The sequence below is a fragment of the Artemia sp. Qi Xiang Cuo genome, chromosome 1 (genome assembly GCF_049724085.1).
Source record: "Artemia sp. Qi Xiang Cuo chromosome 1, ASM4972408v1, whole genome shotgun sequence".
NCBI lineage: Eukaryota > Metazoa > Arthropoda > Branchiopoda > Anostraca > Artemiidae > Artemia > Artemia sp. Qi Xiang Cuo.
In genome coordinates this window covers 84,147,829-84,175,159 of record NC_142794.1, presented here as the reverse complement: position 1 = coordinate 84,175,159, position 27,331 = coordinate 84,147,829, and the positions used below count along the sequence as shown (strand labels likewise).

General features: G+C 34.6%; 1 protein-coding gene across 3 annotated transcripts in view; it reads right to left on the bottom strand.

Moving 5' to 3' along the window:
- Positions 1–27,331, bottom strand: part of ApepP (Aminopeptidase P) — a 70,735-nt gene that overhangs the window by 15,895 nt on the left and 27,509 nt on the right. For all 3 annotated transcript variants that reach the window (XM_089087432.1, XM_089087447.1, XM_089087440.1), the window contains exons 5-8: positions 23,283–23,378; positions 19,011–19,267; positions 12,284–12,428; positions 1,590–1,866 (exon numbers count right to left, since the gene is read on the bottom strand). In XM_089087432.1, the coding sequence (XP_088943558.1) occupies positions 1,590–1,866; positions 12,284–12,428; positions 19,011–19,267; positions 23,283–23,378 (775 nt within the window). The remainder of the gene's footprint in view (positions 1–1,589; positions 1,867–12,283; positions 12,429–19,010; positions 19,268–23,282; positions 23,379–27,331) is intronic.

Genomic DNA, 27,331 nt, shown 5'->3' with positions numbered 1-27,331 from the left:
CCAGTTTGAATTAAAAAAAAGGTCTTAGTTGTAAATATATCCGATCAATCCTCGCTAATGTGTTAATATGTTCTACCTCTTTTGTATTACAAAATGCTACACACAAAAAAGCTAAAAAAAATTCACCCTTACTTATATTCATTTTATATTTATACCACTTAGGACTTATATTTATTAATTTAAATTAAGCCTCAGTATAAAAAAACAGCTATTTTGAAACGTTCAAAATTAGAGGGGTACTATATCTTGCACTGGATGATGCAAAAGAGGCATTCGAGTCTGGTATAAATCAGCAAAAACTTGCGTAAGCTCGGCAACGAAGGTTAGACTGATCTATAGTAGTACCTATCACAGTATTTATTGACGGCTTGGTGTTAGTATGAAATTACCTTCACCTTATACATCGTTTATCTATATTATATTATGATTTATCTATATCTATATTATAGTAGTACCTATCACAGTATTTATTGACGGCTTGGTGTTAGTATGGAATTACCTTCACCTTATACATCGTTTATCTCATTAGGGATTATTTTGGTGAGAAAGAGTTTTGATCCGGATGTGATTTCTTGACCACGCTTTTAAACAATACTGATGCAGCTGTTCAGAAGAGTCATTGAGTAGATTGTTTTGTCAAATTGAAGGGAACTAAGAAATTCTGATCGAACAGAATACTTTTATAGGCTTGAAATAAAATACAATTGAAAGCGAAGAAGTGAAATTTACTAGTAATCGTAGTGATAATCTGCCGCAAAGTCTAGTGCTAGTTAATAATGTTAATGCACTTGTGCCTACTGTGGGTTATCTAAGTAAGCCGATCTCGTTATATTTAAAAGCTACTTGTCCTACACATTTTGAACATTTTAGTTTCAAGATTAAAAACTCTTGTGGATCACTTGTACAATCTCAGATGCTTTCAAACCACACTGTGATGGCCCGCCAATATGTCGCTTTTGCGATTCCCTATGTAGTGTCCTTAGTGCTTTCCTGTAGACTGTTTATACACATGGATAAAAGAAGGAAAATAAATATGTACACTTTTTATGTTTGCCGATTTTTGCTAGGAATTCAAATTTGAACTCATAATCGAATAATTACCTTTAAATATGAGACAGATGACCCAAATCTCGTCATTTCCGGATGACTGATAGCATTTCGTAATCACTTGGTCCAAATACGTGTTCTTTCAAAGCAATCGCTTGAGTTGTGGCTGTTTTACTGTGTTTTTTTTTTTTTTCTTTCACGGCTCTTTATTTTCTTTGGACTCGTAATCGAATGATTATTCGTAGATAGGCAATAGATGACCTTAACCTAACCGCTTCAAACGGATGATAGTTTTTGTAAATCTCTTTATCTGAATCGCAGTTTCTTCATTGTAATAAGGCATACATTACTCCAAAATGGTGTAAATTTCGAGTCATGATTACATAAAAAAATGAGCAGTATCTCCTCCCCCAAGGTCAAACCCGAGTACACATAGGGTGTAAGTACTTCAACCTATTGGACAACATAAGCCTACAATACCAAAAACTTTAACCATTTAAAGATTTCAGTCTAAAAAATTTCAAATATTAATCATGGCTTACTTATAGTGAGCTCCGGAATCAAGTAAGAACATGTCTTCGCGAGATAGTTTTCTGCACGTCTCCTCCTTTGGTCTGTAATGCACAAAAGCACCATTGGGTCCAGATGATGCAATAGTTGAAAAACTGAGTCCAACAAAATTTTCGTAGCTAGTCCGGAATTCTCTAGACTTTTCAACAGCAGTTATTTCATCGACTTCACTTGAGTCCACTGCTTGTTCTAACCAGCTAAAAAATTCACAAAGTGCTGCTCCATCTCTTATGTGAGAATCCAAAATACCTGAAAATTATATATGTAAATTGAAAACTCGATCTTTTACCTTTTAAACTACTACTACTACTACTAACAACTCACCGCAGCACCAAGCCGCCTGAGGCCAACACAGCTACGCATGCTCCTCTCCCATCCCAATCTATTTAAAGCCTCCCTTTTTACACCCGCCCACGAAGTTCCCATTTCCTTTAAATCTTTCTTTAGGTCGTCCTCCCACCCCAGACGGGGACGACCTGCTTTCCGTTTAGCCCTAGATGGTTGGCCGAAAAGAACAACCTTCGGCAATCTGCCATCATTCATCCGCACAACGTGCCCTAACCACCTCAACCTTTCTTCCATTAGAGCCCTAGAGAGCGGTATTGAACCACAGGTCCCGCATAGCTTATTGTTTGAAATACGGTCAGTCAGCTGGGAACCCAGAACAATCCTTAAGCAATTTCTCTGGAAAACATCTAGCAAATCTTCATCCGCTTTTCGGAGCGTCCATGCTTCAGAGCCATATTTGACCACTGTAGATTCTAATATTCTAATCTTGGTTTGCAGACTTATCTTCCTATTCTTCCAGACTTTTTTTAAGAGTGAAAAAACACCTTTACCTTTTAAAGCGTGTTACTATACCCTAAATGAGAATTCCCAAAGCCTTTTATCTCATTGACCACTTTCAAAATTTTGCTGGTTCTGCTAGACTCTCTGCAGCTAAGTTTCTATCATATTCTCAAAACTCAACAAAAATTTGAAGATTAGACCTAACTATGGACATTTTCGTTGCAGCTGAGTTCCAAACACGAATTAACATTCTTCGAAAAAGAAAGTGACAGTTGAATGGTTAATTAGTTGATTCATTAATTGGTTGTGCTGTGAGCGGATGTAAAAATTAAAGTAGTTAGTCAGAGCCTCAGGAAAAATGTGTACATTATTAGCATAATTTACGTCACATTCTAACTTCGTATCGCTGGTTAACGCTACGTTGACAAAGTAAATGCAGAGCTCACGCAATCAAAGCGCTCTACTATTTTACTTCAAGTCCGTTATTAGATGATTTTTGTGATGGGATGATTCGATTTGAATCGGAATTGTTGGGGGATAATTTGACTAAACAATATATAGATGTCGGTACTTGTCTATTATATAAAACACACTCGAGAGTGAAGTTTGGTGAATGCTAATGAAATAAAGCAATATTATGATGAAAATATAATAGTTTAGAAACAAATTCGAGCTATGTATTTGCACATTGGGGGGGGGGTAAAGCATAGCATATTTTAAATACATAACCTAAACAAACCTATTTTAAACTAGCCAAACCTATTTAACCTAATTAAAAAACATGATGAAAATAGAATACTTTACTAGCAAAATTGTGAGAACTACAACTTTAAAACATGCTCACAGAACTCAGAAATGTCCTCAAGAATCGCGTTGAAATAAACTCGGCCTTCTGCCTTTACTGCCACCCGCCACTTGTACTCTATTAAGTATGAATGTAAATAATGGCGGGATGTACCTCGGTGCTGTTTGTTCCTCCACTTTGCAGAACCCCACATTCTCTCTACTTTTTGGGTAGAGACGCCGGCTTCTGGGTCGACAAATTATTTTTGTGGTTCACTTTCAAATGAGTGAAACCTGCTTTTTCCAGATCAGGTGTGTTGTAGCCCTTCCAAAAATCTAAAAAGATTCTTGAAAATCCATGGTGAGACACTATATTCTTCCACTAGTCGAAGCAAACTAACCGGTGTCCTCAAAAATCGCGTTAATAATGAACGAAAATGAACTAGGTCAAGACCCGCGTGAATAATGAACTTTCCTTTGTCTTTGAGACGGTTAGCCGACGCCAAAGCTCCCAATTTAATAATTCACAAATGACGTTCACAATTTTGCAAATATAGTATTCTATTTTCATCATATTTTATTGTCACCAAACTTCACTTCTCGTGTGTGTTTTATATAATAGACAAGTACCTTGATGTCTTCACTTTCTATATTTGTTATATCTCCGATAATTTTTTTTGCTAAAATTAATTAACTCTTCGGTTTGCCAAAGTTCAGTATCAAAAATTGTAATTAAAGAGCATTTTCCACAATTTTTTTTCCAAAAATTGAATAATATAAAACAAGATTCGATGACATGAATACTTGCCAGAAAAATCTATATTTGCAGATACACGAACTCAGCCTCTAGATAAAGGGAAATAAACCACTGGCTGTTTTCAGCAAAAAGAAAGGATCAACAATAAAACTTAAACGAACCTAACTTATTCCCTATATGAGAAGGATACCCCCTTCATAATACCTCGCTCTTCACGCTAACGTTATTTAGAATGTTCAAAAAGCTATCTTATTCTTTGGAAAATTCCGGTATAAGAGGGAAAGGACTAGAAATAATAAGATCATACCTTTATGGACGTAAAATCGTGGTAGATGTTGATGGACATATGTCTAGTTTAAATGATCTTGATGATATTGGTGTCCCACAAGGATCGGTATTAGGTCCGCTTTTATTTTTGATGTATATTAATGATCTTCCACGATGTTTGCAGGGAAATAATGGTCTTGCAATTTTATTTGCAGATGACACAGCTGTTTCTGTTAAAGCGAAGGATTCATCTACATTAATTCAAAATTTGTTTAACACTGTTAGTTCAGTTAATCGATGGTTTGTTTCTAATTATTTAGTACCGAATTTTAAGAAGACTGAATTTATGGTTTTTGGTCATTCAAAACGTGCTACTAAAAAAATTTCATGTCAGGAGCTTCAAGTTGGTGAGCATAAAATACGTAGAGTTCAATCGTATCGTTATTTAGGAGTTTTTATTGATCCCCTTTTGTCATTTCAAACTCATATTGATCATTTAAGGGTGAAACTTTCGCAAAATATTGGGTCTATGTATCGTTTGCAACATGTTTTTCCATTTTCAATTTTAAAAATAATTTATCATTCTTTGATTGCTCCTTATTTAAATTATTGCACAATTATTTATTTAAATACTTTTTGGACGCATATGAAACCCCTACAGATCCTTCAAAATAAAGCAGTGAGAATACTTGGAAATTTTTTACATCGTCCATCAAAACTTAGAGATGCATTGGAAAATGAAACATTATTTCTTTTCTTGAATTTATTAGATCTGAAACATATAAGAGAACTTAATATATCAATATGGCATTTTAAAATACAAGATCCTAGTAGTTATTTTTATGAAAAATCTCTGTTGATTCTGCCCCCTCCTTCGGCTCTTAGGTGTTCTGGAACATATCGAATTCCCTTTGTTAATTGTGAAAGATCTAGATTTTCAATTAGATACCAAATACCATTTATTTCAAATAAATATAAGCTGAAAGATAGAATTCAAATTGAGGCATCATTTCGGCAAATATCAGTTCTAAGGAAGAAAATATTAAAATTATGTATTGACCTGTGATGGTGGAATAGAAATTTTATTATTATTATTATTTTTTTTTTTTTTTTGTTTATATTTGTTACCCATGTTGGGATAGCCTTCCGTGCCTCACTTGTCCAGCGTTTGTTTTATCTATGTTTGTTATGTTTTTTGTTTTTTTCTTTAACCAGGTTTTTTTTTTTTTTCTATCTTTTGTTATAATGAGGAAATGTTTTTTTTTTTTTTTTTTTTTTTTTTACCCAATTTTACGAGCTTTGCTCTCTGTTGGGGGTATATGTTTTTTGTTATGTTGATTTAATCAAATAATAAACAGTTCTAACTTAACGAACCTTGTGTTTGACTTGTGGTTTGTAAAGGATTGGGAGACAAAGTCATACTTTAGCGTAAAGAGCAAAAGAGGGGGCATCTCCAACACCCCACCACTGAAAATTCTCCAGAGACAATTCGCCTCCCGAAAAATGTCTATTTACTTCGCAATATGAAATGCTATGCGTGAGCAATAGGCAATAGGCTTTTCCTTTTTGAATTACATGAAAAAAACAAGCTTTTTAATTGAAAATAAGGAACGATACTAAAACTTAAAACGAACAGAAATTATTCCGTATATAAAAGGTGCTGTTCCCTCCTCAACGATTCGCTCTTTACACTAAAGTTTGACTCTTTTTCGCAACTCTTCTTTTTAAACTAATAAAAACTTTAGCGTAAAGAGCGAGCCGCTGAGGAGGGGACAGCCCCTTTCATGTACTGAATATTTTCTATTTGTTTTAAGTTTTAATGTCGCTCCTTACTTTCAGTTAAAAAAAATTATTTTTTTTCTACTTAAATTCTTAACATTTTTCAACTAACGCAGGTTCGAATTTGGCTCACCGTACATAAACCATTAAAACAAAATTTGCATATTAATTTTGGAAGATTTTTTCCGTATATGAAGGATTGCCCACTCCTCATTACCTTGCTCTTTACACTAAAGCTGTTAGCTCTTTTAAAAAGTTTCCTATTCTAATTAAAACGCCCCTGTGTTTCAGTAAACGCAGTTAAAAGCTTGGTAAAAACAGTCAAACAGCATAGATTGGCACAAGCGTAAAGAGCCTAGAGCTAATAGAGCTTTAATTAAGTATGCAAATCAAGATTGAAACGAACAAAAATCACTACAAACAAGAGTTTGGTTAATGACTCCTTCAATAACTGTAAAAGTATAAAACCTACTGCGTCATTGGCGCTTTACTGAAAATGAATTATATGACAAATATTTTCTTAAATACTTATTACAACATTGAAAATAAAAATGAAATTCTAGTAATATTAAATTTTGAAATGATGGGCTTTTCAGCAGCTGATATCACATATCAAATATTTAGTTTAATCTTATTTCTTCCCAAAACCGTTCACGACAAAATTTAGTTTCACTACAAACAAGAGTTTAGCTAATGCCTTCTTCCCTAACTGTATAAACCTAAAGCTTACTGCGTCATTGGCGCTTCATTGAAAGCGAATTATATTACGAATATTCCCTTTTCCAGTTATTACAGCATTGAAAGTAAAATAAAAATTACACTACTCAAATTTTACTTATTCAATTTCAGTTATTATATAAAATAATTTTACTTTTTCAATTTTATATATTTAAATAGAATTAAACGTTTAGCCTTCTTACAGTATATTAAACGCTAAATGCATATTAAATGCGGTCATATCTTGTGGCAATTGAATGTTCCTCCTTGTACTATAAAATATTAATTCAGATGCCTCCTGGTACAAACATTTTTGCCCACTTCGCCATTGCAGGTGTGGGCGGTTCTGACAGATAACAAGCTGAACATGTTTCGTGAAATCAGATTTCAACCAGGGTGTTTGGCCTGTTGGTAAAATGGGTTTTGACTATAATTGAGTTGGCCAGTCAAAAAAGGGATTCCATCCAACTTTACTTTTTCAACATCTACTTATAACACAAGAAACCAATCAATTCTATCTTATCTAGAAAGTACCCCTTTGAGAGTGGTAAAAATAGAAGCAGTATACTTTCTTGTGTTGTGTTTATTCAAATACTTAATTATCAAACTATTGATCATTATTCAGTTCATATTACATTACAATATTATAACAATCGCATTATAATTAAAATTAAACATCAGTAACGTAACGCAACTTCTACAATGACAATAATAAAATAGTGACAATTCTAATGAAAGGGGTGTAGCCTACTTGATCGATTCACAGCAAATTATTGATATTCAGCTTCAGTTTTGTTATGAATAAGCACGAATCTCTGAGTTCTATGATATTCATTCTAATTCTTTTTTTTTAGAGATTTGTACGACGGTTTGTAACAAACCGTAACTTTCTTTGACAAGATATGACGAGGGAAGGGCTATCAAAAGCTTAATCGCAATTTCCACAGTCCAGGACAGTTTTTTGGGCATTGTTGCCTACAGTCAAAACATTTGCTTTTCTTAAGTTTCACCTTCAACTCTTCATTATTTCTAAGCTTGAGGAACTCCTCTTATAGTATCACAATCTCTACTTCCGTTTCATCAAATAGATTTATGATCCATGGTGGTATTCCATCGTCAAAATATCTTCAAATCTGATTTTGAGTTAATCATGAAGCACAGCTAAATCGCAAACGCATGTCTGAATAACCTCATAAACGCATTCTATCTATGACAAGTTTGAAAACCGGAAAAATCGCGGTAATATTTTGAATCATGAATTTCATTTCTTCAGGAAATTTTAAAATTGAACCCTTTGATTTTTTTTTTAAATTGAGGTTTCCCCATTGTAATTGTAAGTTAACGACATTACATTTTTTTACACATCTGTCAAGTACGTGAAGTCTACTTCTGCTTTGTTGTTGTTGTTTTTTCTTTCACTATTTTCTATAAAAATACCAAGACAACATTTTTTCAGTGAAAATTTAAAATGGTATTTTACAAAATCTAGAGCGGCCAAAAAGATATAGAGGGAGGCAAGTGTTTTATTGGCAATTGGACGCTTCTGAACAGGAATATGGGCGGTTATCATTAGGTAACCGTGGACGTATGACAACGTTTTTTATTTTTTAGAAAGAAGACACAGTCACTAGATCCACAGGGAATTAGAGAGCAGCTACAATGATATCATAAGATTGACGGAAGAAACTTACAGAAAAGATATACGAAAGTCAAGCAAAACGTGTAACTGCCAAAAAGACAGAGCACTAAGATGAAGAATAAAAATTAAATGGTGAATTCTGATTAATGATTTATACCTCAGCCCCCTTATAGGTAAAACCTCAGCTAGAGCTGAGAAAAATTTACAATTAGTTTCCAAAAGTTTCCAAATGCAAGTGATCTGAAAAACGGTCAGTGTTTTTCATTTTTTTCAGTTTTAAAAAATTCGGAAGGAAACTAAAAAACGAAAACGCGTTGAACAGAAACTGAGATAATAGCATTTTACACCGTCTCATACAAAGTTTTTATACACGAAAAATGAGACTATTATTGTGTTTATTTTTTAATATAAAAGTTGTGATTACCCAATTTGATCAATGAAAATTAATTGCATATGTAAGTAATTTCTGGTGGTAAACCACCAGAAATTACATTTTCATGTCATTGTTTTGACTTGGAAAAGAGATAAATGACAAAGGATGAAGCCTCTAAGCATTGTAATGCATATGATCAAGATGTCAGTGCAGCTCTTCCAGATATTAGGTCTACAATGGTGTTAAGAAAATTTTCTAATTTCCAGTTGAAAAATTAGGGAAGAATCAAGATTTATGAAAGCAATTTGCGCAGGAAAACAATAGGGTCTGGCTAGAACAAAAGGACCAGGCACAATCAAATGGGTGTATGTCAGTCGAATGTTTTGAACTAAACCAAAACAGAATAGATGCTAAACAAATGTGCCATACGAAATCAATCGATTGCAACAGACCTAAACATACGTTTGCCTGTGAAATAACTATCCTAACTTCTACTGCTCCGACTACTGCTACCACTACAGCTACTTCTACTAATAATCCTTCTTCTCCTATTACCACTACTGCTACCCTTACTGCTCTAACTACTCAAATTCCTACAATAATTACTACTCCTTCTACTGCTACTCGGCCTACTATTGGTCTCTTACAACTAATACTATTCCTGCTCCCACTATTATGACCACAACAACCGCTACAACTACTATGACTTCTCCTACCCCAATCCCGACTCCTAGTCGTACTACTGTCACTCCTAATCCTACTAATGCTCCTCCTTCTACTACTGTTACTCCTACTTCTACTATTCCTACAACTACCCTAACTTCTACATCTCCGAATACTGCTACCACTACTGCTGCTCCTACTAATACTCCTTCATCTCCTATTACCACTACTACCCTTATTACTCGGACTACTCCTCTTCCTGCAACTACCCCTACCCCTACTGCTTCTATTCCTACTATTAGTCCTTATCCATATGCTCCAAATTCTCTTATTCCTAGTACTACTCCGCTTACTACTGTCACTACTGCTCCCACTTTTCCTATTCCTAGTACTGCTCGACCTACTACTGCTGCTCTTACTCCTACTACATCCACTGATCCTATTACTCCTACTATTCCTATTATTATTAATTCTTGTAATACTATACCTACTACTACTTCTCCTAGTAATACTACTCCCATTTTTAAAACACAAACTTTTGAGTCTAAACTTGAAAAAGCGGTTGGATCATTACGTGACTACAAGCTACTTAGATCAAAATTTAAAGAAGCATCAAGATATATTATTTTCTTTTATATTTCATTTATTACAAGTGTGGATTTTTCTATTTTCTGTTTAATTTGGAGCAGAGCTCCAATAATAACAATAATAACATATCATTGTCCTAATTATCCTGTTTGAATGTGCAAGGTTTGGCAACTTCTGTTGCCTCTCGGTGTGGCTAGACCCAATATCCTAATTTCCTTACTGTTCAAGTCAAGATTATTGGTAGCGTATCCTAAATTTCAAAAACTTCGGTAAGATCGAAACACCCCCTTTTCTTTGTTCTCCATACTCTGAAGATATGATTCAAGCATATAGTTTTCCACTTCCTAAACTAAAAACTACTATTAAAAAATGCTGTTATAAAAGTATACAAGAAAAGTCACTAGCACAACTAAAAGACAAAGCACCAAAGGAGTGTCACAGAGCAAGTGAACAGTTGGGAGAATCTTCTGATCGGTGGGTAGAAAACTGAGACGAATACTTCGAAAAAGACAAGCAAGCAAAGTTGTTACTATAGTAGTAAGGATTTAAACAAACAGAAGGATTTAGTCATTGCACATTATCTTTCAAACAGTTCATGGTAACGAACTGTAAGTAAGGAGCGACCCGGCTCAATAGTAACCGAAACTCTAAAAAACGGAATTTTGATACCAATAGAATCAGATTTTTATACTGATTTCAAACATATCAGTTTCATCAAGTTTAGTCTTACCCATCGAAAGTTACGCGCCTGAGAAAATTTGCCTAATTTTCAAAAAAAGGGGGAAACAACCCCTTAAAGTCATAGAACTCAAATGAAAATCACACCATCAGAGCTCTGGTACGTTGAGGTACCCTACTATAGAGGTTTCAAGCTCCTATCTGCAAAAATTTGGAATTTTGTTTTTTTGCCAGAATAAAGATCACGGATGCGTGTTTTTTTTTTTTTTTTCAGGGGTGATCGTATAGATCCAGTATTCCTAGAATATCGTGAGAGGGCTCATTCAAAAGGAAATTAAAAGTTCTAGTGCCTCTTTTAAGTGACCAAAAAAATTGGAGGGCAAATAGGCCCCCTCCCAAGCTCGTTATTTCCCGAAATCACCCGATCAAACTTTTGGGACAGCCATTTTGTTCAAAGTGATCGAAAGCAGAGCAAATGTTTCTATGAGAATGATTAGATCCCCCACTGCTTTCGTGGGAAGGGCAGTGAGTTATAAGCTTAGCCAATCGTTCACATTCAGCATTGATTATTAGGTAGTATATAGGCTTTTTCAGGAGGAATTTTTTTGTAGTGGGGGTAGGGGTCGGAGTAGGGGTTACGGGGGTGGATCTTTCCATGAAGGGGGTGCCAGATTTCCCAGAATTATTTAAAATACTATCAGAAATTAAACAAAAAAACAAGTTTTTTTTCAATTGAAAATAAGGAGCAGCATTAAAACTTAAAACGAACAGAAATTATTACGTATTTGAGAGGGTTCGCCCCCTAGTCAATACCTCGCTCTTTGCGCTCATGTTTTTTAGTACTTTCAAAAGAGCTATCTATTATAATTAACCGGCCTTTGTGATTCAAAAAAAATTCTAACTTTAGCATAAAGACCAAGGTATCGAGTAGGGAGCGAACTCCCTAATATACGTATTAAGAACACACGAATATGGAACTTCGTTACATAAGTTAATTCGTAAGTTACGTCCAAACAAAATTTCGAGAAAGCCATTTAGCCCAAAAAAGGAAAATTAATATGCGAATTTCGTTTTAATTATTCATGTACGGTGAGCCAAAATCAAAGCTGCATTAATTCAAAAACGTTCAGAAATTAACTAAAAAAAACAAACAATTTTTTTAACTGAAAGTAAGGAGCGACATTAAAACTTAAAACGAACAGAAATTATTCCGTATATGAAAGGGGAATAATTTCCCTCTCAACACCTCGCTCTTTACGCTAAAGCTTGACTCTGTCTCACAACTTTATTTTAAAAAACAATAAAAAAATTTAGGTTAACGCGCGAGGCGTGGAGGAGGGGACACCCCCTTTCATATACGTAATAATTTCTTTTCGTTTTAAGTTTTAATGTCGCTCCTTACTTTCAGTTAAAAAAAACTTGTTCTTTTTTTTAGTTAATCTCTAACAATAAAGAATTGTAATGTTTATTTTCCTACAGAAAGTATTAGCCTTTTTTCTATTTGTAAGATTAAAAAAAAATTATTAGCCTCTCCACAGACCCATTTTAAGAGAAGTTCAGTTCTTTCCGTGTAAGACAAGTTCCAGCTTTAGCTTTTCTTTCTGCTGCAAAAAAAGAAGAAAAAAGCAAATACCTTGTAATTCCACTGGGTTTTTCACATTTTTCATTAACGTAATTGGAGAGGTTTTACACAGTCTTCTGCTTTTCGGAATCCCACTCACTATTGATTGACTACAAGATGGACTAAACCAGAATTGTCCTTGATCAGTAGTCCCCACCTGAAAAAGCAAACTTTTGAGAAGGAAAAATCGTTCAACTATACCATCTAGCGTATCTTAAGACACGTGCATTACTCTTGAAAACTCTAAACATGGCGGAGAACAACCTCAAAAGTAGCGGTTGGATTAATCATTACAAATAGCAAATATCGTCAAAAGGTTGTAGCAGATAAAACCGCGTTTTTTTTTTTTTTTTTTTTTCAGGACAGGCCTAGAAAAAGAAGTGAAGGTTCAGAAGTTGCAAGCCTTACCGCTTTGAAGCTGCACTTTGTATGTGTAGCTTTCCACTCTGTAATAATTTCTTTTCTCCACTCAATTCCAGATGGGAAACTCTGCTTTTAGCGTCAGGGTGGCCCTATTACGAGTTATCCTAACCATAGCCAAGACTGTAAACAGCGCTGAAGGGCAACCTCGAGGGCACATTTTGAGGAAGTTACAGCCTAGTAAACGTACAACATTAAACTGGATTCTTACACTGGATTGATGAATAACTCTCAATGCTTTTGTTTGTTTTGGTGGGCTGTTTCCAGCTGAATAACCACTTTCTAGCTATGGTATCTTCTATGAACATTTTAGAACAATAAATGTAGGCATGAATCTATAATGACTTGGAGGTAATAGGCCTGAAATAGCTTGCGTAGCAAATCTGGTCTGGCCAATGGAAAAACTTCACTAAGTATGGAAATCCATATAGTGAAAACGATAGGCCCAAATTGTCCAAACTGTCCATTCAGCTGAATATCCCAGGGACTTTTTACAGTCTAGTTATAAATCGACTTGAACACCCACCACTTTTCTTGAGGCCATAACAGATTTAATACTTTGAATAATATGAAGTTGTGACTTGCAACGTTACAATGTAAAAAAAAAACTACTGCATTGACATTTTGACTGACGAATTCATACATTTTTAAACTGAGCTTGCTCAGAATTTCAGGAACTCATCTCCCGGGGCTAAAAACCATGAAATTAAGTTAAATAGAATTTATTTATTCATGTATGAAGGGTGTGGCACATAAGAAAGAAGAAAGGCTTACGAAAAATGAGGAACCTAAGAAATCTTCCTTAGGTTGGGAACGTATTAACGATAGAATTCTGGTTGAAACTTTTATGACCAAACAGTGCAAACTGTTAGTTATAGTGGTAAATGCCCTATTAGAATCAACTGGCCAAGATAATAGTGACTCACTTGAATTTTACATACACGTAAAGATCAAATGGGCCGGATCCCAGGTAGAAATTTGGTATTTTAATAACTATGTTGATTGTAATAGGTATATGTCATCCAAGCCTAGGTGAACTGGCGTAGAGGAGAATAATAACAATGATTATAGACCGCTGCGATTGAAGAACGAAGGCATACGAATTCCAAAAACTCCACGTATTCCATGAAAACCTTACATGTTAACAATAGGCAACGAGCAGAACTTATAGCCCTTGTCCCAAGAGCTGGGGTATTGTCTACCCCGGAGGCACAGCTGTTTCGCTGTTGGATTATTTTGGATCAAATAGCTCTTTCAAAGGTTTGATCGGGACCCTTTGAGAGAAAAAGATTGAAGGGAAGGGAGCCGGTTCCCTCTGATCACTTTGACTCTTAAAGGGGAACGAGAACGTTCAGTTTCTAATAATAGAAGCCTCCTCCAAAGTTTATATAGTGGTGTTCAGAAGAACAGACCTACGATGAGTACAGAGAGAGAAACATGCATTGATTTTGATGTCCTTGATACTTAAAATTATTCATCTGTAGTTAGTAGGTGGGGATATATGGGCATCTAAGGTATAAATAAAGCAATGAACAAATTCTAAATGATTACGAGAGAAGATATACTTAAATATTGGCAAAATACAACATAATTCATACAGCCGGTGTTTCATTAGCAGATCCGTTTATCAGCTATAAATGATTTTGACAAATCAGTAATAATCGTACTAGGCAAGCATGTTCTTCAGCATTAAATTAATAAGAAATCACCTTCTAAAGGTAGTAAGCTAAGAAAGCTTTAAAAAGATAGCTTCTCAAACTTAACCTTCGCCCTCAAACTAACTGTAGCAGATGTGTGCCAACCCCTGAATGATGGAGGCCTCTTGATCATAGACTGTAAAACTACTGAAAAAACGCTGCATAAGGGAATACAACGAAATTAAAATGAAGAAAAAATCGATCTTGAATCAAATTTTTAATTTTCGATTTTTATCTTCATCTTTGGTTTTACCTATCATCTACATTATATCATGTTAATCATTGTTTTCCATTTGCACTGAGTACGATTTATTGATCTTCATACACAAGGTAATATAACACAATTCACCTTGTCAATTCATAAAAAAAATTAGGGGTGGACGGAGGAGGGAAAATTTACTTCTCAATATCTAGGTAGGTAGTTTTACAGTTATTTTAATTCTGCTACAGAAACACATACATAAAGGCATATTTCAATGGAAATGCAACTAAAAAGGTGTGTTTCAAAATACAAGGGGAAAGAGGGGGGGGAACTCCGGAAGAGGGCGAATAAGCCCCCTGCCCCCTCCCCCGCCCCATTGAAAGTCCATGAAAAAATGGAGAATATACATATTGAACGAATTTTTTTTTCACATTTAAACTAAAAACAACATTGTGATTTTAAAGCAGATAAACTACTAAAAAAAAAACTTCAAATATATTCATTATGGTATATTAAGCAATAATTAAACTACGGTACGAAAATTGAAAAAGGAATAAAAATTCATTTCGAAAAATATTTTCTAAAAGGTAGTTTTCTAAAGACCAGTAAGCCATATTATATGGCTAAGGTCAGCCCAAGATAAGGTGAAAAGGAAAAGAAATAGAAACATTTAACCATTCAAACATAAAGCAACAGAAATCGCAAGGAACAAATAAATGAAATTTTATGACGAAACTACAGACGATTCTTAAAAAGTTTACATTAAAATGATAAATAAAGTCAAAAAGAAAGAAAAATTACCAAAAAACAAGCCTGTGTCGTGGTTTTCTAACTAATATATATATATATATATATATATATATATATATATATATATATATATATATATATATATATATATATATATATATATATATATATATATATATATATATATATTGGGATGCCCCCCAGCTGAAAGGCATCCCAAAATTAAATAGGGGAGGGGGGGGGGGTAAATCATAGCATATATTAAATACGTAACCTAACCTAGGTACCATCCCCCCGCCAAAACCCCCCAAAAACAACAGTTTAAATATCGTATACGCAATAAAAATATGACTTAAGGAAGTGCGAAGTAGAGGCAATGGATAAAATTTCTGAAGCTCTAGAAAATGCAACCAGACAGCATAATAGTAAAATATTGTAACCTTTTGAGAATGTGCTATACCGTGACAGAGTTACACGAAAAGATAAAGAAAATAATGAAAAAGTTTGTGACCCTTTGGATGTGACAAAAGATTTATTTTCTGAGGCAAAATTAGTGACAGCACTAAAAAGATCAAAAATTAATAAGAGCTCAAGTCCTGACAGTGTGGTAAGTGAGTTTTTTTTTATATGTTGTTTATGATGTTAGAAATATTACGAATATAATTTTTGAAAATGGTGAAGTACCTACGGATTTTAGGCAATAGCTTGGTTTCTGTAGGAAGCAAATTACTTAGTATGATAATACTCTTCAAACTAAAAGATGCTGTAGATATGGTTTTAAGAGAAGAACAAGATGGTTTTAGGAACGGGAGAAAAACCGTATACATGAATAATACAATCCCCTAGCTTGAATAACAAGGAAAATTACTGTTCTGCGTGGGAAGCACTTACGTGTCCTCTTTTTTTTTCTCCCCTGCTAGCGGGGCCCTAGGACATCAAAGAGAGCTGTTTAAGGGCTCATGTTAAAGCAAATTGTCATATCTAATGCCAATAATAGTTAACAAAACACAGTATTTAAAATAAAACCATATTTTTTTTTTTACATAAACTGCGTCTTCGTAAACAAGATGTCGAGTGGCGTCATAATCGTAGGTTAAAACCATAAACAATGTTACAGTAAATTACTTTAAAGAGTGCCCTGAGTAACGATGATAAGGTAATTAGTTCTTTACTAGTCGTGCTAAGATAAAGCCAAAGGCTTTTTCCTGTGTGTAGTATACGTCAAAAGAAAGAGCAATGTCGTTCAACGTTTGATCGCGTAGCCCAATAACCTACCTAAACCTAATAAAAGGCGAACACAACCCATAGTAACCAAAAAATTGCCATAATCCCCTAAAAAATGGTGTCGGATCGAAACAAAAAGTACATCATTGAAATTGCCTTGACAAAAAAAAAACTACAAGGACCTATAACCGTTCGTGGACTGCTTAGTGCGCAAAAAACTGAAGGAATATGCCAGTGCATGACAGCTTTCCAATTGTAACTAGTTGGACAATACTTTATTTTGAAAGCAAAAGAAATTTCACGGGAGGACTTGGTACTGCTGAATTCTCAGTTGAGATCCCCTTTGGATCCAAAATACTGCACGATTTCTACTGACGTACCAGGGCTGACAAACATGGGATTTTTTTTCAGGATGTTGGGATTCCAGCGTTAAGCTTGTTGTCGCAGGAACTCTGCTGGGATGTGTAGAAAGGAACTCTGCCATATTTCCAAATGTTCACACAAATGTCTCCCGCATAATTGCAGCTTCTGCATCAAGGATAACAAATCGAGACAAAGTTCTGTATTTACTTCGAATGTTGGTAAACGCAAAAAAAAATTCATACGCCTTCAAAACTGTCTGCTTATCTCTTTATACCATGGGTATCGAATAGAGATATGAGGAACATAATTATATATATGAGGAACATATAACTATATAATTATATGTGAGGAACATAATTACTATATATAATTTAGTAAATACATCCATGTTGTAACTATATTTTAGAGACACAAGTTGACATGTGCTTTATATAAGTTACACTCAATGAGTGGTTATGTTCTTACAAAGTCCAAACCCTACCTTAAACTTAAATATTTTAATGTGCTGCTTTCGCATTCATATATTTAACATTATCCCCAAAACGTACATAAAGAAAGTTTACTATTTATTATTATTGAATATATTAAAATATTTTCTTCAAATCTTGGAATTTTTCACGTTAGGACTTTGAACTGCTAAAGTCTCTGTGGCAGCCCTACGTAATACTTCTTTGTATACGCACCACAGTATTGAAAAGCTGAATATTGAGCACTTGGCATTAGTATAAAACTGAATATTGAGCACTTGGTATTAGTATAGAACTGAATATTGAGCACTTGGTATTAGTATAATACTAAATATTGAGCACTTGGTATTAGTATAAAACTGAATTTTGAGCACTTGGTATTAGTATAAAACTGAATATTGAGCACTTGGTATTAGTATAAAACTGAATATTGGGCACTTGGTATTAGTATAAAACTAAATATTGAGCACTTGGTATTAGTATAAAACTGAATATTGAGCACTTGGTATTAGTATAAAACTGAATATTGAGCACTTGGTATTAGTATAAAACTGAATATTGAGCACTTGGTATTACTATAAAACTGAATATTGAGCACTTTAGTATAACACTTGCAAGGTTTATAATAAAGAACAAAGTCTAGCCCATAACAACCGATATATTGAAATGCAGATTCCAACAAAAAACTAAATCATGATATACATGATGATGCAATACACGTGTTTTTCTTTTATATTTGCAATTTAGAAAAAAATAAATAAAAAAAAGGGAAAAAAATCCGAATTGCTGAGTTTCTAGGGTTTAATATCATTATATATTAAATATTCAGTTTATTTTCATTAGTCCTTTCCAATCATCTGAATTGTTTGATTATTTATTTTCGATCATTTGAAAAACAAAGCATAATGTACAAAATAAAAATAGTTTTCAACAAAACACAAATAAATAAAAAAGAACAAATAAGAAACACACAAACAAACCCAATGGACACATTAACAGCTTTTGTCTATGATGGAACATTAAGGGGATGGTACTCGGCTCATGCTTAGGATGATCTGTATACGTTTTAATTTTTAACTTCATTTAAAAAATAAAAGACAACGTGGCCTCCATATATATATTAGATCGTCAGGGATTCTAGTTAAGAACGAACGGCACATAGTAACCGGAAATTGAAAAGCGCTTTTTGGAAAAACTGTCAAGTGAGAAGTCGACACAAAGAAGACAAATTCCAAATGATTCTGAAATATCCACAAAGTGATGAAATATTTGACATGTCCTCAAAGAAAGACAGATCTAAAAAATATAAAGACTATGGTAATGCAAATGAACAGTCACCTACAAGAGAAGGGATAACGAATCCACAAGGTCCGCCAACATCGGAGAATTTTCAGCATCCACATGAGGGAGCAGAGTAGCAAAATTAATGTCCTAGAAGTTTTCAGAAATTGACGGGTCAGCTTCTTTTAGAAGGCGAGTTAATTCTCCTCCAATCTTTCATATCGAGGAGGAGAAGGAGACGCCTGAAACTGACGATCAATCAAGACCTAAGTTGTTGCTTTCAGAAGCTTGTAAAAAAGTTAAAAAGTAAAACAATAATACATGAGAGTTCATACCATTGAATGAATAAAATCTTTGAGTTCCTCATAGGCATGTAACTCCACTTTGACATCTAAAGCAATGCCTTCGACTCCTGATTCTTCGTTATCGATCTCCACGAAAGATCCCAGCTCCATATGGAGATGCTGTCGAACTGCCACCGTAACCTTATCAGAATCAACAAAAAAATGCAGCCGACCATCTGGACAAACAACAACGAAGGAGAAAAATACTGGATTGTAAGGAATATCTGACCCACGAAGATTTAAAAGCCCTGAAAAATTATTATCTTATCAGTATGAAAGACAATAATACTACGAAAGAATCAACCTAACCAATATGAATGAATGATTTTTTTTCAAAACGCCTACTCGCAAGCTCAAATGGCAGGATTTATGTTCTCGTCAAACAAATATAGAAAAAAAAATAACACGGTCAATACATACATAAAATAATACATACATAAAATACTGTCATACCGTACCTTTGTCAGCCTAAAATTCAGGCAAGATAAATTTAATCACATAAACTTACTACTGGTCCAGCCAATACAAGCCGGTCAGTCCTATATTAAAAACATCCTTTGGTACACTGGAATGGAATAGAAACTATACTGAATTGTAAGAAAATATAAGAAAAGAAAGTAAAAAAAAAAAAAAAAATAGATATGGCAGGCACAGTATAGGCCATGCACACCCATAGCACACTGGCTTATAATAGAAAGAATACTGGATTGCAAAAAGTCTGAACCGCGAAAAGTTAATGCTCTTAATTGTGTCTTAATTTTATTAGTGCTCTATTTGAGTGATAGATTATATGAAAATAAGAGGAATGTAAAGAAAGTGGAATGTAAAGAAAGATGAAGTGAGAAGCCATGCATAAAATTGCCGAAGATCTGAAAGCTTCAGCTAGACGGTACAATAGTAGAATATTGTACTGGCAAGTTAATAAATTGAGATAGAGTAGTGAATCAAGACTTCTCCCAGTTAAAGATAGGAACGGGGCCACAATAAGTGATAATGAAAGAGTTAAGGAGTGATGGCGTGAATATTTCGAGAATATGTTAAAGCGGGGTAGAATTACAGGAAAAGATACGGAGGAAAATGAAAAAGTTTGTGATACCTTTGATGTGAAGGAAGATTTATTTTGTGAGGAAGAATCAATGACAGTACTAAAAGCACTAGAAAATAATAAGGCTCAAGGTGCCGATAGTGTGGTAAATGAGTTTCTTAAATATGGTGGTTATGAGGTTAGAAATAACATACTGAAGATTGTGAATATGATTTTTGAAATGGGGAAGCATCTACCGTTTTTAGGAAAGCCCTAATTAAACCCCTGCATAAGAAAGGTGACAAGAGTGAGCGTGGTAATTAGTGTGGTAAGGTAGAAAATGAGGTCAGTAGCTGGCTTTGTATAAATCAGGAGTTAAGTAGGGTTGTGTTCTATCCCCACTTATATGGATCATGTTGATTTATTTTGTCTTAAGAAGTGCAGCAAAGGCAGCGGGAGAACACGGAGTCAAATGGGGAAGATGGGGAAGTAAAACGCTCCTGGACTTAGATCATGTTCATGATTTATGCATCCTAGATTAAAGTGTGAGCATAATAAATAAGCTCTCAGAAGTTTTGCGAGTTCAGGGTAAGAGAATAGGTTTGAAAATTAATCTTGAGAAGGTCAAATCGCTAAGGGTAGAAATAAGTGAAGATGAAAATGTGACGTTGGGCAATGAAAAGATCCATCAAGTGGACAGCTTAATTTACCTGGGTAGTATTGTTAGTAAAGACAGTGGGTGCAGTGAAGATGTCAAAAGTAGAAAATCCAAGGCTTAGGGTGTTTTTTTTTACAGCTGAAAATTTTTTGGAAAAATAGGAAGACAAGTCTGCGGACCAAGATTAGAAAGAAAGTGTGGTACAATCCTGCTTTCTAGGGCTATAATGAGAGAAGGTATGAAAGGGTTAGGACACGTTCTGCGGAAGAAGATCGATAGATTGCCAAAAATTGTCCTTTTCTCCCAACCGCCTAGGGCTAAATGAAAAGCAGGTCATCAACGGTTGGGGGGATGTCGTAAGGACTGAGTTAAGGGAAATAGGAACTTCCTGTGAGGATGTAAAAAGGGAGACTTTGTATATATTAGGAAAGAGGAGGAGCGTGCGCAGCTGTGTCGGTCTCAGGCGGCTTGGTGCTGCGGTTAGTCGTTAGTAGTAGTAGAAAAATATAATAATAGTGATTGCACTTTGGTTTAGCAGGCCTATCATATTTATTTACGTAAGATCAATAATAATAGAAAGTGATTCTGATTGGTAGATTAAAATATCTAGCAAATCACGTACAATTTTAGCTTCTTACGCTAAACAGCTTTAGGAACGGAATGGCAAGGAACGGCCGCTATAATACTTAAGAATAACGAATTCCACCCATACAAATTTGTCCTACATTAATTGTATGTTGCACATCTCTGGAAAAAGTCAGCGAATGCAATACATTTTCTTAGTGTGACATCTAAAACCAACCGGTGTGTATACAGGAGATAAGGGAGTGTGCCCAGATTTTAAAGAAACTCATTACCATTTAGGAAAATTTCAAGATAAACTATAGAGGATACGACTACTTGCTTGGTGGGGTGGGGGTGGGTTGGTATAACTTGAATATTTCGAATGGTTACCCCTAATGATCTTTATATATTTAAATTATATGACAACATGAGGCATGTTTAGTCCAAAAAGTTGTTTCTGAAAATTATCTAGTTAAAAGTTTAAAGCCATTGAATAGGGCTGTTTGAGCTTGTTCTTGAGCAGTCAGAATCACTTGTAAATTTCAAATGCCAGTAATTTTTAATCAGAGCATCTAAAAAATCGTCCAAATTCAAAAGGCGTATAGTTTTTCATATGCAACCCAGAGAAAAATGTTAAAAGTTACAATTTGAAATACTAAAATTCGTTCGAATCAAAATAGAGGAGGCTTGATTGTGGGTTATCGTCCAAGGCTTTGATTTTGCCCCCCCCCCGTCCTTCAAACCCTTGCTTTTCCCAACTACATTTTATGTTCACACGAAAAAAACCTCTATAGGATTATCAGTCTTTATCAAGCATACCTAAAAAAAGAAGATACATGCATTATTAGTTTTTAGATAGTTAGTAATGACAGGAATACGACACGGGGCATCACATTAATCAATAAGGTGACAGCTCAAATTCAGACATGAGCAAATATGAAACATGTTGCAAGAAACAAGCCTAGGGAACCTTTGGCAAGTACAATGTATAACCCAAAGGTTACTTTTGGCATGAACATGTATATTATAAAAATTACAATTACAAACTCATAAGAATACAAAGTGTTCGTTTATAGACTTACATATGTGAAATAAGATTTTACAGAAGGTTCAGCCAATTTTAGCACACAATATTGAAAATTCTCCCGATCTCTGGTATGAAACATTGAAAGGCCAGGGAGGTCAATCTGAGCACAACTTTAACTTCAGTGATCAGCTCAAACGACGATAATAAGTATATAAAAAAATAATAAGGAAACATAGAGTATAACAAGGAGATTGTTTAGGAAGGAGCCCAAAGAAGCAAATTTTTTTTTTACTGGTGATACCCATGCCCCTTTTTTTTACTGCTGATACCCATGGGTGATACCCCTTTTTATATACTCTCTTTTAAACCTTTTTAACATTATTTTTATCTCAATTTTGTTTTGGTTTTGTTTTAATTTGTGCCTTTTTAACTTTTTTACATTTGACACTTTTTGTTTTTTAGACTAATGAATGGCTTTGCCTTTCTGATATTGTTGTTTTTGGCATTGTTTAGCCAGTTTTTTAGTTGTTGTGATATTTATGTCTTTTTTTATTATATGACCCCGAAATGCGAATTCGGACCTTCGGGGCTTGTGATAGTCATTTTTTGAAATAAATATCTTATTTATTTTATTTATACATCATAACAACCCTTCCTCTTGAAACCCTGGAGAAACTGGTAAGAACCAACATTAGCCACCATTCCGCCAATTAGTCCGGTCCAAACAACCAATGGGTTTGGAATTTCAAAGAAATCAAAGATTCAACCACCCTTCAAACCCTGTTTTCCGAGTTTGCCAAATTGGAACCGATTCAGTGTGCTGGCATTCGGAGTGTTTCTCCTGTTCTTAGGTGTGCGTGGAAGCCTCAATTTTCTGGACTTCAAAATTGGTTTTTCATATCTTTCTTTCTATAGTAACTGCACTGATACTGATTTTAAAATACTAAAATTTATAAAAAATAATAAAGAATAATAAAACATGACACTTACACGCGATATCATCAAGTGTAGTGACAATGTAACAAGCAGCTTTTTCTGCTTTAATTTTTTGGATCACTTCTCGAACTTTACTTTTCCAGGTGCGACCTATTACAGAATCATACATATTATATTAATGCAAACATAGAATAATTTAGATATATATAGCCTAATACTATCAATACACATGGGTCTAACATTTTGAAGGGGAGCGTATCCGAGGATTTTCCCTGGAGTGGCAGGTGGGTGGCGAGTCACTAGCTTTAAGAGCAAAATCGTTAATTATTTTTTAGAGCAGAGGACCGTTTAATTAATTAAGGAGTAATAATTAATTCAACCAATTAAGGAGCAAGAAAATTATATCCATACGTAATGAGCCGAGACAAATTCCATTAGATTTTTCAATTTGACATAAACAATTATTTTAGGTCTAATTTTGTTTTAATACAATTAAAATTTAAATATAGTTTGAAATTAAGATGAATAAACAGAGGAATAGTTTTTAAACACAACATGTCTAGTTAAAGATGGCACTGTTTACCTGTGATTTCTATCCCCGCAAGAAACAGCTTAGAATACAAAAACAAGATCAAAATAATAAAAGATAAATCAAAATAAGAAGTAAATTACAAAGAAGGACGATAATACTTTAAAGGGTAAGCTATGAAGGGCAAAAATAAGAAGTAAATGAGAAAAACGTGCAATTATAGCAAGCAGTTGAAGTTACCAAACTATAGAAAATAGCATTCAAACAGATGGCATCAAACTGTAATTAAATAAGAATCTACAGAAATAACATGGTGGAGATCTTCGTTAATAATCAATGAAAAAGAAATTAAAAAAAATCTATTTATGGCATATTTTGTGTGTTTAGAAGCATACGCGTTTTAATACGTTTAAGTCTTGATTAAGAGTTCGCTATGTAAACACGTTATTTTTGCATATCAACTTTTTAATAAAATAAGGTTTCATCCTGTGTGATTTCCCTACGGACATTAATAATTGGATTATTTTATTGACATTTTTGCTACTTGAATATAAATTCATTTGGGATATAGCTATTTAACAAGTACAGAGATTTGCACAGAAAGATTTCATTACTTCAGTAATGAAATTTAGAATTTTAAGCAATAAAGTAAAGTGGTTCTCAAATTTGTTTAGACACTGTACCCCTCTTTACCCACAGAAAATTTTAGGTACCCCTTCTCAGTCACCGGTACTAAGTAAACTATAGCTAAAATATAAATAAAATTGCCAGTCCTAGAGTTAAAGGGTTGTTTTATTATTTTCATCGGCCAGCCACATACCCGTGAAAAATTTTTGCGTACCAACAAGGGGTACGCGTACCACAGTTTGAGAATCACTGCCTTAGAGGATTAAATTCTTTGTGCACAGCAGCCGTATCTATTATGTACCCAGAATATTACAGCATCTGCTCAAAAAGAGTGACCAGCAAAATAGATAGCGTGCAGAGTATTAAAGGCAATAAATGGTCTCATTTTAGCTGTGTAAAAACTAAGTATTAAATGACTTGAAGAAAACCTTTGTGTGCATAATATGTGCGCAAAAAGATTCTCCAAAAATCTGTATTCTAACTAAATTGAAGTTGAAAAAATAACAGTTCAAAACAGTCAAATAACAACGAAAAGAACTATGATCAATTTAAAACAAATACTATTTTCCCGAGTGTAAACTTATTGACAAAATCACCAGCCACTCTTGGTGAGCACCGAGACTTATGGTTGTTATTGAATATATAACGGTGGAAAGAAAAGACTGCTCAGATCCTTACCTGAGTTGTCTCATATGTGACAAAGTGACAAAAGACAGTCCCTCGTTTGATTGTCATCAATGCGAACAACGCTTACTTGCGGCCTGCACTGGACTTGATGCAGCCTGTCATAGTCCTTGCTCTACAGAAGTCCTCGGACGATTCAATCTTTTTACCTGTGAAAAGTGCTTACACCAGGGTAATACGATGGGCTCAAAATGTCCCATTACTGATGTATCTGTTCAATGCAGTAGCTTTGTTACTCCTCAAGCCACTCAAACTGAACTAGAGTATCATTAGTCCCTTATTACAGATGAAGAAGCTCATACACTGGATCATACCTGTGAGCAGAAAGGCAGGGAATTGAACATTTCTCCATGTTTGCGTGGATTTTTTTAAGGCAGCTGTCATGACGAGTGTTGTTTTCTGCCCCACAAATCTCTGCGTAAAAAGTTTGCTCATGGACTTTGTTTCATGAACTGTTGTCCTAATGTGAATCTCGCTTTCCGCAGAAGGAAGAAGTTACGTTCCAAAGACTGAATTGCCAAGTCCGAAAAACGGGAAGCCGAAAAAATGTACCTTTGTTGACGCAAAGCTACCAAAGACAGCTATATCCAGTCCCGCTTATGAGCTTGAATCTCATGCCACCTGTCTTAAAACAGCCAATGCATAACCCACCCCCATCATACCAACCCTTCCTCTTAAAACCCTGGAAAAACTGGCAAGAACCAACATTTGCAAGCATTCCGTCAATTAATCCGGTGCAAACAACCAATGGAATTGGAATTTCAAAGAAATCAAAGGTGTAACCCCCCTTCAAACCACGCTTTCAGAGTTTCCCAATTTGGAACCGATTCAGTGTGCTGACAAGCAAATTCGAAACCGAAGCGTAAAGCTCTTCATTCATCCCTATTCATTTCCGAAAATACTAGTGTCAAATGTCTGGTCACTTATGAAAAAAAAAATGAGGTTTGTCTTTTTGTTCACTTTGGGGGGCCTTACTGATCGAATTATGCTTGAAAAATGAACTTGTTTATTGCTTATATCTGTGAACCGTGGTTCGCGACTGATGAGTTTGTTGCATTTGATGGATATGATACCTACTTCAAACCATGTATGAGAACCAATGATATTACAATAGCGTATGGTGGTGGTGGTGGTATTATTTACCGATTATATAAAAAAAAAGAATTTCAGCAATATACCAAATATACACGGTTTTGAAGTTTTATTGTTGTCGTGCATGCCTAAGAGCCAACCTAAGGAAGTGGCATCACTGGTCATATGTATTGTTTACTATCCACCCCGTAAACCTTATCGTCGAGATCTTATGAATTACTTACAGCATTGCACTGATAATGTGCGATCCTTGCACCCTAACGCCGGTATCATAATGTGTGGCGACTTTAGTGATTTGGATCCCAAATGGCTAAGCAATTCTGTCGCTTAAACAGGTTGACAATGTGCCGACAAGAGGTAGCTATATATTGGATCTCATTTTTCTTAACTGTCCTGAATATTTGTGACCACCTGTGTGTTGCTTAAGTACCTAATCAGTTCATTCCAAATAGACAAAACAAGTGTGGTACACAGGCCTTACACAACTGAGCTACTAAATATCTACAGGAAATGGATCATAGATCGTGACTGGCGTCATATCCTTTCATTGTCTGATGGAGACAAAATGGCAAGTTTATTCTGTAAGGAACTGTTCGAAAAATACTATGAAATTTTCCAAAAAAAAAAAAAATATATATATATATATATATACGTGAAATCTAATGAAAAATCATTGATTACTCAAAATACTCGAGCCATGATAAAACTCAGGAATGAATTGCATTTAACTGGGCCTGAGGATGAATTCAAAAGCTTAAGAGATACAATTGTGCATAAAATAAGATGTTTGCGTAAGCAGTACGGTTCTAAAATAATAAGTAAAATATATATATACAACCCAGGAATTTCATGATATAGCTAAGAACAATATCGGTAGACAAGTGACCAAAGCTGAACAGAGAGATGATGATAGTAAACCCCTGCTATCTAGTGAAGTTAGTGATTTTTTGCATCAATTTGTAAAATTCCTCCACGACTAAATATCTTACCACCTAATATCAGTTTCAAATATCCCTACCCTAGCGATTAGTTCAGTCTACTCCTTTGACGAAAATTTTTAACCAATGTTTTATTGGTGGTGTTCCCTATTATTTTTAAACAGGCGTATTTTACCCCAATTCCCAAATGCAAGGCCCCTAAGGATATAACTAATATGAGGCCGATTTCAAAA